The sequence below is a fragment of the Rhea americana genome, unplaced genomic scaffold (genome assembly GCF_003343005.1).
Source record: "Rhea americana isolate MKP2758 unplaced genomic scaffold, rheAme1 scaffold_22, whole genome shotgun sequence".
NCBI lineage: Eukaryota > Metazoa > Chordata > Aves > Rheiformes > Rheidae > Rhea > Rhea americana.
Window position 1 is genome coordinate 4658590 of NW_028186329.1, and position 16054 is coordinate 4674643.

General features: G+C 35.2%; 1 protein-coding gene across 3 annotated transcripts in view; it reads left to right on the plus strand.

Annotated features, from left to right (window-relative positions):
* Positions 1-16054, plus strand: part of DMXL1 (Dmx like 1) — an 85004-nt gene that overhangs the window by 43715 nt on the left and 25235 nt on the right. For all 3 annotated transcript variants that reach the window (XM_085305399.1, XM_085305400.1, XM_085305402.1), the window contains 8 exons: positions 1067-1164; positions 1847-2012; positions 2819-3071; positions 4482-5572; positions 5786-5977; positions 7273-7349; positions 7536-7663; positions 9494-9742. In XM_085305399.1, the coding sequence (XP_085161525.1) occupies positions 1067-1164; positions 1847-2012; positions 2819-3071; positions 4482-5572; positions 5786-5977; positions 7273-7349; positions 7536-7663; positions 9494-9742 (2254 nt within the window). The remainder of the gene's footprint in view (positions 1-1066; positions 1165-1846; positions 2013-2818; positions 3072-4481; positions 5573-5785; positions 5978-7272; positions 7350-7535; positions 7664-9493; positions 9743-16054) is intronic.

Sequence of the window (16054 nt, forward strand, 5' to 3'; positions counted from 1 at the left end):
CTGATGTGCATATAGTTTATTGTACAGATGCAACTTTTGTATTTAAATTTTTTTTTTRGGTAGGTTAGGTTTCAGATTTCAGCATGAAGTACACTTTAGGTTTTTAGATATTTTGTTTTGAGGGGTGTAGTATACAAGCCTTATGATGGATGCTGAATATATAGTTTTGAGCAAATAGAGTAGTTTTTTGTTTCCTCTTAAGGCTTTTTTGTTTTTTAATAGCAAGGGTGTCTCCCAGTTTAGGAAACAGATAATGGAAAAATTTTCATTAGAAAGTGATGAAAAGTAGTGCTACCATGTAATTGTCTTGCGAGTTGATAAATTTCTGTGGTAATTAAAGCTTGTGGTATGCTCATTGGAAGATGTCTTAACTGTCACAGATGCTACTGAAGCTAKGCTTATTGCTGTATTTGTTTTAAGCTGTTGGAAAAGCCAGGTATACTGAGCTAGAAAATGGCATGCACAAGATACTTTGAGTACAGAACGTGAACTAGTAAATGCATGTCTCAACTCTTTCAGTCTTTAGCAGCTAAATCATCGGTTTGTGAAACGTAACTGCCTAGCACGTAAACTCCAAGTTTCCTAGGTTTGCATTTAAGATTACCTATGTGGGTCTTACACTACTCTTATTGCCCGTTACTCCCTTTACCTGTCCGCTCCTGGAAGGGAATCCACCAAAATAACAACTTTTGTCCTGTTCTGACTGGTCCAGGACTGCTCTTCAGGTATTTATGTCCTTTAATTACCAGATCAACTAATAAGGTACTTTTGTTATGATGATGGATCTGATTTCAGGTGTAGGTGTTCCCATTTGGTCTCCTAAAAAAGCTCCTAGAAAAGAAAAGTGTTAATGAAAGAGTATTAAAAAAAAAAAAAAAGGCGCGACGTTGAAGCAGCAGCATCTTCCACACATGTTCTTATCTCAGACCTATAGTGAGAATAGGGATCATATATTGAAGAGTATTTCTAAGCACTATGAGACATGGGCTGTAAGAAGCACCAGGAATCCTATTTAAAGATGCTTTTAAACTTCAGTGGGTTTGTTGTTGTTGAACTGTCTTCACAGGTCGCTAAAGCAGCCTTTCAGCGAAACAATGATCCACTTGATGCAGCAATTTTTTACCTTGCAATGAAAAAGAAGGCTGTGATCTGGGGATTATACAGGTAGGAGACATCCAGGTTCTTGTATGGAGTTTCATAGTGTCTGGTCTAATTCAGAAAAAAAAAGTTGAATATGGTGTTAATTCAAAAGAAATACAAATACTGCCTTTGAAAGCGGAGATGCAATTTCTAAATTGCCTGCAAAATTGAATGAGTAACTACCTGTATGTACTGTGGTAATTTAGTTGCTCTTTCTAAAGGTGAATATCTAAAGTTTACTCTCAAATCTACTTAATTACATCTAGAGGATTTGCCTGTCTTGTGTGTTGAATGCAATAGGTATCTTTTAGAAAAATAGCATGCTACATAAATTTTACTGTAAAGAATTCAGAAGACTCAGTTAAAGCTGGCTTTGAGTCTAGAATTTCATAATAGTGTTCAAATTCCCAAACTTCTTTAAAATGTAGTTTACTCTTAAGAACTCACCTAGGACAAATGAACTTCTCTGTATTTGTATCAGACTATCTAGTTACTTGTTCCTAATGCAAAAACATTAGGTTTTGTACTTAGTAAAGTTTTTGTTCCTTTCTAAAAAATGAAGTCTCTTATGTTACCAGTGTTGTGATAGCCTCTGCATTTCCTGTTGCAACAACTTCTGTAAAACTCTGCTGTTATTTGAGGAAATCAAAAGCCAAAATAATCTAATAAAATATGTAATATTTTGTCAATTATGTTCAATCTGCAGGTCTCAAAAAGATACTAAAATGACACAATTTTTTGGAAATAATTTTACCGAAGACAGGTGGCGTAAAGCAGCATTAAAGAATGCTTTTTCTTTGCTTGGCAAACAGCGTTTTGAACATTCTGCAGCATTTTTCTTGTTAGCAGGACACTTAAAAGATGCAGTAGAGGTAATAAAATAATTGGACTTTTAAAGGTCTACAACTGTTTATATTTAGTGTTCTAAATTTACAAAATGTATTGAAAGTGACTGAAGTGCCAGAAAAACCTTTCAGTTTGAACTAGTATGACGTTTGAATTTTCCAGTTTGTGCTGTCTTTCTCTCTCCCTCCTCTCGCTTATGTCAGTGGCAAATACAAATCCTTGGTGTTTGCATATTGTTCTTGTTTTAGTTCTCACCTTAGTGTTACCAAAAGTCCCATGATTCATTTCTCCATGATCTATCTACCATTAAATTGCTTTCAAACTCTCTGATCCGTTGCATCTGAAAGCAATGCAGATTTGCATTAGGAGATTCCAGGTCTGAAAATGAAGGATTTTTGGCAGTGGTGTGTGTTGATTTTCAAAATCCTTTCACAAAAACTGCAAAAAAAATTCTTCAGTCTGCCTGTAGGAGATTAGGATTAAATAATAGCTGCRGGGGAATTTAGCTATGGGATAATGAAGAATTTGTTTTGTAAAGCTTTTTAATCAAAATATGTAGTTTCAGGAAGTGGCCTGTACATGTTGACAGTGATTTATTGAAACTATTTGATTTCAAAGATCCAATGTCATGTCAGACTTAATGAGGAAATTGTAACTTAGATCTTGCATGTAACAGTTGGCCATTGCTGTTATGCATAGTTCCTGCTACTTTATTTTATGGACTTGAGATGAGTACTTTTTGTCAACTGAACAGATTTGTGTCTTGTCTTATGATCATTTTAACCAGCAGAGAAATTATAATACTGGATTTTGTAACTATATTTTCAATTAGGTCTGCCTTGAAAAACTGAATGATATTCAGTTGGCTCTCGTAATATCAAGACTCTATGAGTCGGAGTTTGAAGTATCTAGTACTTACAAATCTGTACTACAGAAGAGAATTTTGGGAAGTGTCTCTCCTGGAAAAGATAGTTCTGGAAATATGCACTGTGATCCTTTTCTACGAAGTATGGCTTACTGGATTTTGGAAGATTATAGCAAAGCTCTTGACACTTTGATTAAACATTCCATTGGAGATGAGTGTGGTAAGACTMTAAATATTTTTGCTCTTGGGATGACTTAACTGTTTATGTGTTTAGGTAGYGTTGATGTAAAGTATAGGCTGAACACGATGGTGTACTGCATAGTTGCTCACCGTTGCGAGTAAATAACTTAGAATGCATATGCTATAATACTGCARTATTAAATATGACTCTGTTGTGATTATCCTGTATAACGTGAATGAGTACTTAATTTAGCCTTTAAATGTGTTAGTATCAGTATAATGAGAATGACCCTGCAGTGATTTAGCCCTTCAGCTGTTTTTTCAGCAGGAACTTGAAAATGAAGAGACTAATTAACTTGATTAGTRACTCCATATCAACCTAAGTAAAGTTTCTGGCTGCAAACCTACCCAGCAGCGCCTAGCAGACATACTGTTTTATGGTTTTTAGTTGTCAGGAAGAGTTGACCAGAATCATATACCACCATAGAAAGGATTGCTTTGATATTTAGTACGATACTGTTCAGTTGTTTTCACCTTGACCACATCCTCCTGTGTAAAATCTATGTTAAATATTACTGATTTTTCTTTAATCAGTATAGTGACTTGTTTGTGGGGTTTTGCTTTGTTTWCTTACTTAATAGTTGCTCTTTTTTTCATGCACCTCTTTATTATGTGTAGTTAGTTGTATCCTAACTCCAGACAACAAACAATAAGGGTATACCTCAGCTAACCCAGACTCTCTGAAAGCTGTATGAATCATTCCATGCTGATGCTCATAGCTTTTCAATGATTTTCTGACCATCCGTTTGTAAAATATCAGAATAAGATGGTAACGGGTTTTCTAGGCTTGTTTTGGGCATGAAAGCAAAATCTGTAGGTGTTGCATTGCTGCATATTTCATTTATTGTATGTAATGCAAGTATTAACATGCATGTGTGTTATGGATTTCCTAGTTTTATTAAGTGGTATTTTAGAGATAGATGAAATAAGAAAGACCAAGCCAAATCTTTTACCTAAGAAAATGATAYTTTCTAAGATTTTAGTACGATGTAATATCTTAGTATACAGTGATTTAGCAATGAAGACTTTAGAAATCTAAACTCTGAACAAGAACAAGGTCTCCTTTTGACAGCAGCAGAACTGTCTGACTGCAAGGAAATGAAGAGGTAGTTGCTTCAAATTGAGGGTCTTGCATGCTCCCATTCAAGCTCCTGCAATTTTATTCTTTCCTTTAGTAGTGACTAGATCTTAGGATATCTGTCTTTTTTTTTTTCCCTGTCTTTTTACTGATAAAGAGTATTTAAATACTGAAGGTGAAAAAGGGAGTGCAATTAAGTCAATAGTAAAATAAATATTAAGACTTTATTAGCCTTCTGATTAAAGTAATGCTTGCAGATAAATTTTTTCATACAGAATTGTACATGTTACTAATGATGCAGTATCTTTTCAGATGAAGGAGAAGGCTCATCAAACTGTAACCCTTCAGTGTTTAACTTCTATAACTATCTAAGAACACATCCTCTCTTGTTGAGACGTCATTTTGGCTCTTCTGATGCATCTTCCACACGCGTTTGTCTAACAGTAGAAGATGGATTAGCTGACAAAATCAACCTTGGGGAAAGAAGACTGTTTTTCACTACTGCATATGCTCACTTAAAAGCTGGTTGTCCTATGTTGGCTTTAGAGGTGTTATCAAAGATGCCAAAAATAGTTAAGAGGTCAAAGCCATTCTGTAGCTCCCCTAGTTTAATGGATACCAGTAAAGACTCTTCACCATCCTCTCCAGTTAAAGGATTGGAAATAAAAGACCAGTCTTCAGCTGTTGACTGGTCACAGCCAATGTTGAATGGTCTAGGGTCATCTTCAGATTGTTCATCAGGAAAACATTCAAGTTCAGTTCTTTCCTTTGACTGGAGTCAACCAAGTCTAGTATTCCAAGACGAACCTTTGGAACTTCAGTGGGACAGTGACAAAGATGATGAGAGTGAAGATTCTTCCTTGGTAATGAAAGAGTTAAAATCTTTGAAGAAAAGTGAAAAAATAGATGAAGTAAGTTCTAGCTACACAGAATCTTTTAGTGCAATTGATGAAAAAGATCTTTTAAGTCCATCAGAAGATATAATTTCAGCACAGCTGAAGTTTAGAGCGTGCCTGAAAATTCTTACTGTAGAGCTTCGTACACTATCCACTGGTTACGAGGTAGATGGTGGGAAGCTGAGATACCAGCTTTATCAGTGGCTTGAAAGAGAAGTGGTAGCTCTTCAGAAAACCTGTGAATACAGTGCTGAAGTGGAAGAGATACAGTCAGGTATTGCTGTGATGCCAGAGGAGGTTGCATTAAATGAAAATACTGAAGATTTATCTGGCCAGCAAAAAAACATTCTGCAGAGAGAAAACTTTCAGAAAAGACGTCAGTGGCTTCTGAAATACCAGTCACTCCTAAGAATGTTTCTTAGTTACTGTATACTTCATGGCTCTCATGGTGGAGGCTTGGCATCTGTCAGAATGGAATTAATTCTGCTGTTGCAGGAATCTCAGCAGGTATGTGTGGGGAGGTTAATTTGTGTTTGCTTCAGTTTTGTTATAGTTTGTTGAATATCTCATGTTATTTTGAAATGAGTAATTCTGTTACAGTATATACCTGTTTTATAATAATCAGATACCTTTTTTTCCTAGCAATCCCTTCCCCACWTTTAAAATTTCCTTTAGTRATAGCAGTACTGTCACTCTTTTGTTTCTTTTGCTTGTTTTTAGGAACAATCAGTACGGACTCCTCCTAGCCCTCTACCAGAGCAAAGCTCCATACCTCTCCTATTTGCTTGYACAGCTAGTGCTAAAACAGTGGTGGCTAATCCATTACTACATCTTGGTAACTTAACTCATGATATATTACATGCCATAATAAACCTTGACTCGCCACCTCATCCAGACACTCCGAACAACAAGGTGTGTATCTTTATTGTAGTCGTTTACGTTTTGTATGTGTGTGATTATAATCCAGTTTGCTTGGTCATGAATGTTTTTTTGACAGCATGAAAGTTTCCCAATGTGCCTACTAGTGACAAGCAATAAAACATTGGAACATAAATATTTCTCTGTAGTTTAGGCTAAACCGATGTTCACTGAAAAACTATTACCTATTCTTGAGGTGCAGAGCATTGATCCTACAAGGTGAAGTAGATTGGCCCCTCATGATTGGGTACTTGTCCAGGATGACATCTGTTACGGAAAACATATTATATTACGCTGTTAGTGTCACATTTGCCTTTTATTTCAATGATCACAATTTTTCTAATATTAACAGTAAGTTCTGTATTTTCTCTCTTAGACTAAGTAAAAGTGATAGCTTTGAGATGTAAAAACTAATGGTCTGCAAAGTGCAGAAAATTCAAACATTTCTGTGAAATCATGTGTGTGCTCATACAATCTCTTTTGGTTGTTATGTTTACATAAGTTTCCTTTTGTACTTAATCTGGGACTGAAAACGAAACTTAAAAGCTTTGCATTGTATATTCTGAAGTTTCATATATAGTCTGAAGTTTCCAGTTTACTTTTATTGGAGATTTCTAGAGAGCTTTGAAAGGTTGGTTGGTCAGTTATTAATCTGTCCCTCATTTCAGAGGGACTAGACAAATGTATTTATTTATATTAAAATGTATTTATTTATATTACACTTAATTTTTAACTGAATCTTTTTGATCAACAGGATCTCTAGCTCTTCACATAAATGTACTTAGTGATATATAAAATATATCAGCTGTGATAGAAAGTGATGTGCGTGTATGTGTGTGTGTGTCTTGTGAGAGATGCAGCAAGAATTGTTCAAAATGTAGCTGCTTTACAGTTTCCATTTTGAAGCAAAGCCTTTGTGTTCTGGGCCAGCTGTAGGAATAAAATCACTCTAAGAATAAAATCACTTAAGACTATTGTGAATATAGTCACTTTAAGATATGGCTGTCAAGAGAATTGAAAAACACTGCAGGTAGAGCTGAGCTGTGATTGTGGGTTGGTGGGTTGTGCGAGTGCTTCCCCTGTCCCTTTCAGTGCAAAGTGAGTAGATTGAACTGAGGAGAATTCTGAAGAGAAGAATACTTTGTCAGTGTTCTGCTATAAGCACTTGTTATCTCTTCTGTATTCAGCATTTGTTCTGCAGTTGCAAATTTGTATATGTTTAAGTACTATGATACTAAACAGCTGTTCATTCTGAATTGTAATCTGTTCTGTAAAACCTTGTCTTCCAGATACATGTAATGCATACTTTAGCAGCATCACTCTCTGCTTGCATCTACCAATGTCTGTGTGATGGCCACAGCTACAGGTAAAGCTTTATCAAAAGCAAATTTTAGAGATCAATCAAGATACTGTCTCATTACAGAAATGTCATAATATGTAGTGTACCAAAAGTCAGTACTGAAGTTTGCCTGCATCTAGCAAAGGTTATCACTTGAGCAGTTTAAAACTTGTTTTTTTAATAAATACAACATCTCATTTCTTTGCTTCACAGCTCATTACAGGCAAATCAGTTCACTGGAACAGTATATCAGACGTTGCTTCTAACTCAGCGTCATTCTCTAAGAACGACAAGCTTGGATGAAACAGTGACTCCCAATACATCACCTGCTCAGTGGCCAGGTATTCAGAGTTGCTTTCTTTCTTTCCTCTTCAGGAAAACTTGACTGTCTGCATCTGATGAAAGAGCACATTGCTACACTGTGTACTTTCTTTTAGTGTTTGTAACGTTTGGTTTTAAAAATATATATATATATATATATATAAAATATATATAATATATATTTTTAAAAGCTGTAACCTGGTAAGTCAGGCTATTCACTAGCTCAAGCAGACTTACGTTTCTTTCTTTTACTAAAAATTGTTAGCTTAGGCTCTTATAAAAGACAAGAAAAATTAAAGTGCTGTCCTGTGCTGTTTGCTCCATCTGCAGGCAAAGTTCAGTCTTACCAGTCTTTTGCTTTCATATGCTTGAAAATGACTTGATAGGTTATCTTAAAGTAAGTTTGTGCTCTATCGCAGATATGATTGTAGCTTATGTATGCCTATTGAGGTAACTTGAGTCTGTGGACAAATATAAAATTTATACAAAATTATGTTCTGCTGTAGCTATAACAGGTCCCTAGGACTTGAATGCTTAAACCATGCTGGGATTCTCTGCTTGTGAACCTGCATTSGTTTCGTTAGAGAGAGTATGAGCTACCTAAAATGTCTATATGAACTTCAGTTTATAGCACTAACTTTAATTTAAGCATAACTAAGAAATATGCCTTCATATAGTGGGATTTGTTCTTCAACGTTAAAAAAAATTTTTGAAAACCTCGAGATTATGGAATTGAGCACTGAAAAGTTAATTTGGCTCCTTCACTCTGTTTAATGACAGATGATCTATACTGTGTAATAGAATAGAATACTGTGTAATCACAAGTAGCTTAGAAGTCTTTGTATTTGGTGCTATGGAATTTTTTATTTTCAGTAGGCCTTTCTTTCAGTGAACACGCAGGTTTTAGAGAGAAGTCAAATTGTCGTCTGTGTTTTCCTGATTTCATTAGTTTTGCAGTGAATGAGACAAGGGATTACAAGCAGTTGTGCTTACAGTTAACATCACCTTGAATTAATTTCTGTTTTTGAATAGCCTCGTATGGTTTCTGTGCAAATGGTTTATTACATGAACTAGAATCTTTGGCCACTGTTTTTTGTATTTTGACTTCTTGTGTGCACTAAGTGAGACAGTAGGAGCTACAGCTGAAACTGAAACTTTTCTTAGGAACATATAAATTACAAAATGTTCAATACTTACGAGGAAGAGCGCTTGTCAGACAGCAAGTTTTCTGAGTGGATGCCTATAATTAATGGATCGTTCTACCACTGTAAAGTAAGAATACAACATTTCAAATTAGTGTTATGTTGCAGTTTAACTGTTTGTGGGGAAAAAAAGCACCACAGGGAAGTCCATAGGGAAATTAATATTTTTATATTAAGTGCAGGAAGTGCATGCAATGTATTAAATAAATCATGGAGCACTATAATAATCTTAGAGAATAAAGCGCTAAATATTTCCTAAAGTGAAGAGAAGATTTGAAACATGGGAAGGAAGGTTAATGTAAGTAGTATAATTACTTATCATAGTGTCTCAGCACAGGTTAAACTGGCAGTTTTATTTAAGATATATCCCAAAATATGAGTACTTTTTGTGATTTTTTTTCACTTGTTCTTGAAAAGTTCTGAAGCATCTCGTTAGTTGTTGGTCTAATACACAAAAACTATAATAAACTGCTAAATATAAGCAAAATTTTGCTTTCTCCTGAAGTTCCCATTTTCTCTGAAATGATGATTTTTTTCCTGTGCAGGAGTGTAATAATTGTTATAAGTTGTCATTCAAAATGCCAATGAGATCATATAATCAAGGAAGTGTTTGTCTATTTTTCTTTCTCCTCATTCCTCTCGTTTTAGGTATAACAGCTCTAATACGTCTCTTGAATTCTGCTGGTGAAGAAGCCCAGCCAAGTCTCACAGTTTTACTATGTGAARTTCTAACTGCAGTTTATCTTAGTCTGTTCATCCATGGCCTAGCAACACATTCCAGCAATGAGCTGTATAGAATTATGGCTCATCCGCTTAACGACAAAATGTGGTCTGCTGTCTTTGGAGGAGGAGCTCATACTCCCAGTAAAGGACCAGTGCAATTGAAGACAAAAACTGGTTAGTTCTATTCTTTAATTTATATTAAACTTGTAGCTTAAAAAAAAAAAAAAAGATTTTGACTGCTGAAAGTGTAAGAAAAATTGCTTGAAACAGTTTTTATTCAGTTAGAATTCAATATACTTTTAGATCTCCAACGGAAAAAAAAGTTTTAAAATCATTGACATAGGTATTTTATAAAAGAGAATCTAAAACAAATGAATGATATTGGAATAAAACTTCAAAGCAGTACAGCTGCTGTAATGTGGGGGATTAAGTTAACTAGCACAGTTTCAGTACTGTTATAGTTCTTATGTTCATTTTAAAACTTTCCAGTTCTGTCCTAACAGGAATATTCCTTTTTTACAAATACAGTGTGTTTTTTCTCTTTGGCAGGTAGGCACTTCCCAATGCCTAGCCCACATCAGGTAGTAGTGTTCTCCATGGAATGTGTGGGATTTTCCAAATCCCTTACTGCCTTCAGTACTCATAGTCCTACCAAATCTTCAGGCAAGACACTAGATTTAGTATTAGGCCTCTACATGCAGTTTGCAGTGTGTGATTTTTTGCATATGTAGAAAGAGAGAAAAACTTCTGTTTGCAAGCCATGACACCAAAAATTAAAGTGATACTCTGTAATCACAGCAGCAGTTGAATAGAACCTTATTAAAAAAATAACACTAATGTAGCACTTCATTTGAAACCAATTTTAAATATAAAATATAAAATTACTTTGACCATGGTTTGGAAAGATCAGAAGTATTTCACATCTTTGGAGAGCTGCTTGTTTTGCTTCATGAATATAAGCATTATTATGCATGTGGATTTCTAAGTGTTTGTTCTAGACACTGTAAAAAAGTTATTTTACTGCTATTCAATTTTATTAGTATGAGAACCTTTTAGAAAAGCAAATACTCTTCGTGTTTTAAATTCAGAGAATGATAAATTATCCCTGAGATCCAGAGTGACTTATGTAATGCTTTCCTTTTAAGTTTCTGCTTTGTAATTTAGTAGGGTTTCTATAAAACCTAGAGCAACTATCCTATAAATATCTAATTTTTAAAAAAGGAAGGCTTTATAAATCTAAATCTACTTAAGCTATGGTGATGTCATRTATCACATGTGAAGTATGTATATAAACAGTCCTATGAACCTTGCATTTGAGGGAAAACTAGAATTTTGTTTGGTTAAGTACACATTTTGTCAGATGTTTAGAAAAATATGGTTAAAATAGTGCTTTAATCAAAAGTGAGTTCTTGTTCTAGTGCTCACTGTTTTCTCTGTGGCATCAGATAAATGTTTATCAATATCCTTTTGTTRAAGTAACTGTATTTGCCATATCAGAATTGTTGGAACATAACTGACTTCTTTTGTTGGCAATTCTAAGTGTATTAGGTGTTTGTAACTATGTACTAAGGTGTGTTCATGTTGTTAGTGTTACAAAATACTGAGATAATTAATTGTGGTTTTTATATAGAAAATTATTCTGAAGGTTATTAAAGGTCTGTCTACTGCGTATCTTTCTTGCAGAATAGTTCTGGTTGTCTGATGCAGAATTAGTAAAACAATGTTGCCAGAAAAGTCAAGAAGCTGAGATTGAGAATTTAAGGAAAGAAATGACCTATTCTAATACTACTATATAAGAGTAATGAAACAGTAGCACAGGGGCCCAGAGTGGTTGTGGAATCAATCTCTGTGCTGGGAGCCGAATCCTCCAGTAGGCCAGCCCTTGAGCAGCCTTATCTGATGAATCTAACTAACTCTGAGCAGGAGGTTGGACCAGTGACCTCCAGGTATTGSTTCCATTCTACACGATTCTAGGATTTTATAGGTCTGAGATCTGTTTTTAATGCATGTTTACCTGATGCAGATTTTGGAGGAAAATTCTTTCCAAGTCACTTCAAATACTGAAGAAAAAAATACATAAGAAAAAAGAGTCTCAGTGAAGCAGAGAAGTCAGATTAAAATTGACTGTAATTTTATGCTAATAYTGACACTGTCACTTTRCTCTCTTAAGGCCCAGGAATGGATACTAAGTTACTTGTTCCAGTTGGCTATGACACGTTCTATCGTTGTAGTCTTAGACTATAGCTTTCCCATTTTATGTTATGCATAACTAGAGACTCTTTTCACTAGGTTTTATTTTGAGGTTTATGTTAAATATTTTTTTCTTCCAAAAGGAGGTCCAAAGCAAAAAATTCTTAATGATACGGATTCATATTATCAAAACATCATGCAATTCTCCAGTCTTGCAAGTTTGCACTAAAAGTGAAAAGCCTAGGTGCTCTATTTCAGCCCAGTTTACTGATCCTTGTTCCTTCCCTGTTTGCTTTCATTCAGTTTAAAATATTGAGTCTGGAGGGTTTGGCAGAGAATTTGTTTCCGCTATCATTCTGTACTGGGTTCTGGTAATCCTGACGTGTGTCTCGCACTGTTTTTCTTTTTCCTTCACCTTTGTTAAGGCTCTGTCTTATCCAACCAAGTGGGATTTTTTTTTTTTTGTTGTTTGTTTTCTTAACCAAAAAAAAACAAAAAGTAACCACATAGACACATAAAACCAACCCCACAGATCTTAATACCTTTTATCTCACAAGGTCTGCTAAAAGTAGAGCTTGACACACATGCTGCTTTGGGGTCAGCAGTGATTTCCAGCTGGTTGTTGTTGTGCCAGGTCTGTCTAGGCACTGTCTCTTCACTTGATGTTAAGGATCCGAGTTTAAGGTACTATTGTCTCTAGTGGTACTTTCTCCTGGGAGTAAGAGGTGCTAGTTGAGAAATCTCAGTACCAGGGACTGATACTGTTCCAGATGTCTCAGTGTTGGCGGTGTATTTTGTTTTTAATGCAGTGTGTGCTACCTGCCTTTCTATCTGGTCATTAGAACTTAAGTTCTGGTATCGGAGCTAAGCTTTATATTTGTTTTGTATTTGTTTCCCATTTTCTGAAGAACTGAAGATGCCTGGTATGTTTGCTGCTGGAACCTCCATCTCTGTACTTCTGACTTATATGTGCTAATATGTAATAGAATCTGGTTGCTGGTCCTTGTAATTGTCATTGCTGTTGTTACTTACAAATTGTGAGGCTGAAGGTTCTGTCTCTTTACTTGAAAGATTCTCTGAAAATATTTTGTCCTKGGCCGCCTCTTCCGTATACTCTTATTCTTGGAAAGAGCGTGGGCGAGAGGAAGAATGCTAACCTTTAGTTTCCAGGTCCCTTTTGTGCTCACTGAAGAATGAGGCTGAGATTTCCAGCTGTTCTATTGCTGCTGTTAAGGAGGCCACATTTGGTGCCAACCTAAAATCCAGAGTCAATCACTTCCCTTCTTTAAGCCTCTCAGCAGGAAAGGAGGAATCACAAATTACTAAGTTCTTGGAGGACTGTCTCTATTTTCCTCTGCTATTCATGTGTCTCCACRTGGCAGTGCTACTGAAAAACAGGCACTCCTTGTTCAGGGATTGTACTTGTAAGTGATTGGACAAGCTGGATAAGATGATCTACTCTTCTGTGTTTCTTCAGTTCTGTCTTCTGGAATAGTGTGCGCCTTCTGTTTGAAATAACCACAAGTTCCACAGTATATTGTTTGTTTTCCTCGCTCTTTCCAGCTGCTTTCACGAAGGAGTTCTACTAACTCTGTCTTTCCATCTGCTCACTGAATTTTTGTTCTGTTCAGAAACAGAAATAGCATTAAACCAGAATCAACTTAGGTTTCCAGAAGAACCTAGATGACACAAGTTCACTAGGGTGATGCTTTTTGCAGAATTACTCATCTGAACTATTAGTTGCTTCCTCTTAATAGCTAATACATTCAGAAGAATAGTGCTCTCTTCAGTATTTGTGGCAGTAGGATTTGTCAACTGTGACACTCGGTGGATTTTTGTCATTTGAATCGTTAGAAGGACTTCCTTAAAGTTCGAGTTTCATCAGTAGCATTGCTGTCTACTCCTCAGCTAGATGACCCAGAGCACTATTGATAGCTTTCCTAAGCATTAGGAGCACTTGACGGARTAGACCTGGAAGGATTTACCCTTAAAGCTTAGTTCTTCATTTGGCACCATGTTTTGTAAATAAGACATTAGTCTTTGGCGTCAGATTTTATAAAGAAATGCAGCTTCTAAGGAAGGATGGTCCTCCAAGAAACAATCTGTCCRTACATTGGTTATCCCCTTTGTTTATGACTTTTAGCAGTTTAGTCTGAATGTGGATGTTGAGCTCCGTAAGTTTCAAATTTATTTTAAGAGATACTATATATACTGCTGGCCACCAAAGTTAATATTTGGATTATGTCATTTCCCTCTGCCCCCTGCTTTAGGTGACTTGAACATACAGTCAACTTTGGATAAATAATTTGAATTTCTTGTAATTATGATCCTTGTTTTTCAATTTTTGTTTTTAGACAAAAAAAAACAAAAAAAAAACAAAAAAAAAGGTCTTGATAGTCTTGTAAAATTTTTGATCTCTATTAAGAATTAATTTGTATGAAAAACTATTGTTTTCTTGCTTGTTTCGTAGTAAAGATGAGCCAGAACATAGTCTGAATGTTTCAGAGCTGCATCCGTCACGTTATACTTCAGACACATTTCTTGTTTTTGCAGTTGCAGTAAGTGATTATGACAAACTGGATTAGCATCTAAGAATTTGTATTCTTACTGATGTCAAGTTTGTGGACATATTATGTTTTCAAAGAAAACATTAGCTTCTGGAAAAATAACTCTGTTGATCAAGATATTGAAAAAATCTGGTAGATTTCTGATGTATGTTCTCTTCAAACAGCCTGAGGGGAAAAAAAATAGCATAACTTAAGTCTACAGAGAGATTGTAACTTCTCTGTAATCTGGAGGGCTCTTCAGGATGCRTTTGAATTTTATTTCAACAGTTAGAAATCCATAGTTTCATTTCATATAATGAATTATTCCATGCTGCAAGAATAAATTAAATGCAAAACTTATTTCAAAAACTGAATATTTTGCAACTACACTTTTTATATTTTTTTGATTAAAATGATTAAGAAGTCATTTTGGATTTCAGATGTATAGCTTACTCTTTTAATTAAAAAAAAAGGTTCTGTGTACTAATAGCCTATACAAAATAAGAAATTATACTAAAAATGTGCAGTTTGCAGTATGTTGCACCATTTGTGTTGAATACTTTGAATCCTATTGATCTCAGCCTAGGCAAGTTTATATTATTCTTTTGTCTTCCATTTGTAGTATAGTAAAAGCTGGGATGTGAACCTACATCTTGACCAGGAGAATGGAGGGAGGGTGTTGGTTTTGCTAAAACAATTTGGCAAGRTATTTTTAGCAGGTGTCCCTGTCTTGCATTTTCTCCGCGATGTCCTAAATTTTCAAGCAATTAAAAAGCTTATATTAAAACTTTGTTCTTAATTACTGCTATTAAACTCTGTCATCTCTTATTGTGATGATTTTTGCCTAACATGCCAGAGGTTTTGAGAAAGAAGCCTTCATAATATGAATGTGCACATAAAATTTGTCCAYAGACCATGCAATCCTGCTGTCAGTCTTCATGCTTGTATTTTTTTCCTCGAATCTTCTTAATTGATTTGTATCTTTCCTTAGTTTTCCACAAAATTACTCATGATGTTCAACAAAACGTGTTAATATTGCAGATTTTACAAATGTCTGACTTAGTGACAGAGCATCTAAGTAAAAGATGAATTCAGTGTTTGGTTAGTCAAGGTTTATTTGAGGAATATAAAGGAAAAAAAACTCTCAAAACTCATACGTTTATCTGCTTGCTCTACTACTACAAGGAAAACTTCATCAAGTTTCACTCTTTAAAAAAGAGAAAACCTTGTCAAAAAAGGAACTTGCTGCTTCAGACTAGATTTGGCAATGTCGTATCTGATAATTGATTTCCCTAGCAGATGAGGAACAACAGTAAAAACCATCCTTGCTTAGGCTTTTTCTGCATGAATGGCTTAATCTGAGAACAGATGAAATGATACAGATTCCCCAAATGCAGAATTCCTTGTGATATGATTATTAGAAGTTTTGAYTCACCTTAAGTTCCAGCTCAGAATTAGTCTTCAGTGTTAGTCTTGACTTCTTATGGTACTTAGGAGCATTGAACAATCATCACCACTTGTGTTGCCTTCTTATTCCATAGTAAAGCCACTATCTTCTATTTCTGTCTTCTTTTTTTCTTGGTTAAGGCAGCCATAAAAACAGATTAGATGTTTAACCCGAAGCATCTGCACTGTGAGTGAAGGAGCTATTTTGGCAGGAGCTTAGATTTTTCAGAACAGGAAAGGTCAACAAGGTTTGGATACGTCACGAAGTATTTTGTTATGCTTGTCTCTTAATTTCTTCAAAAAT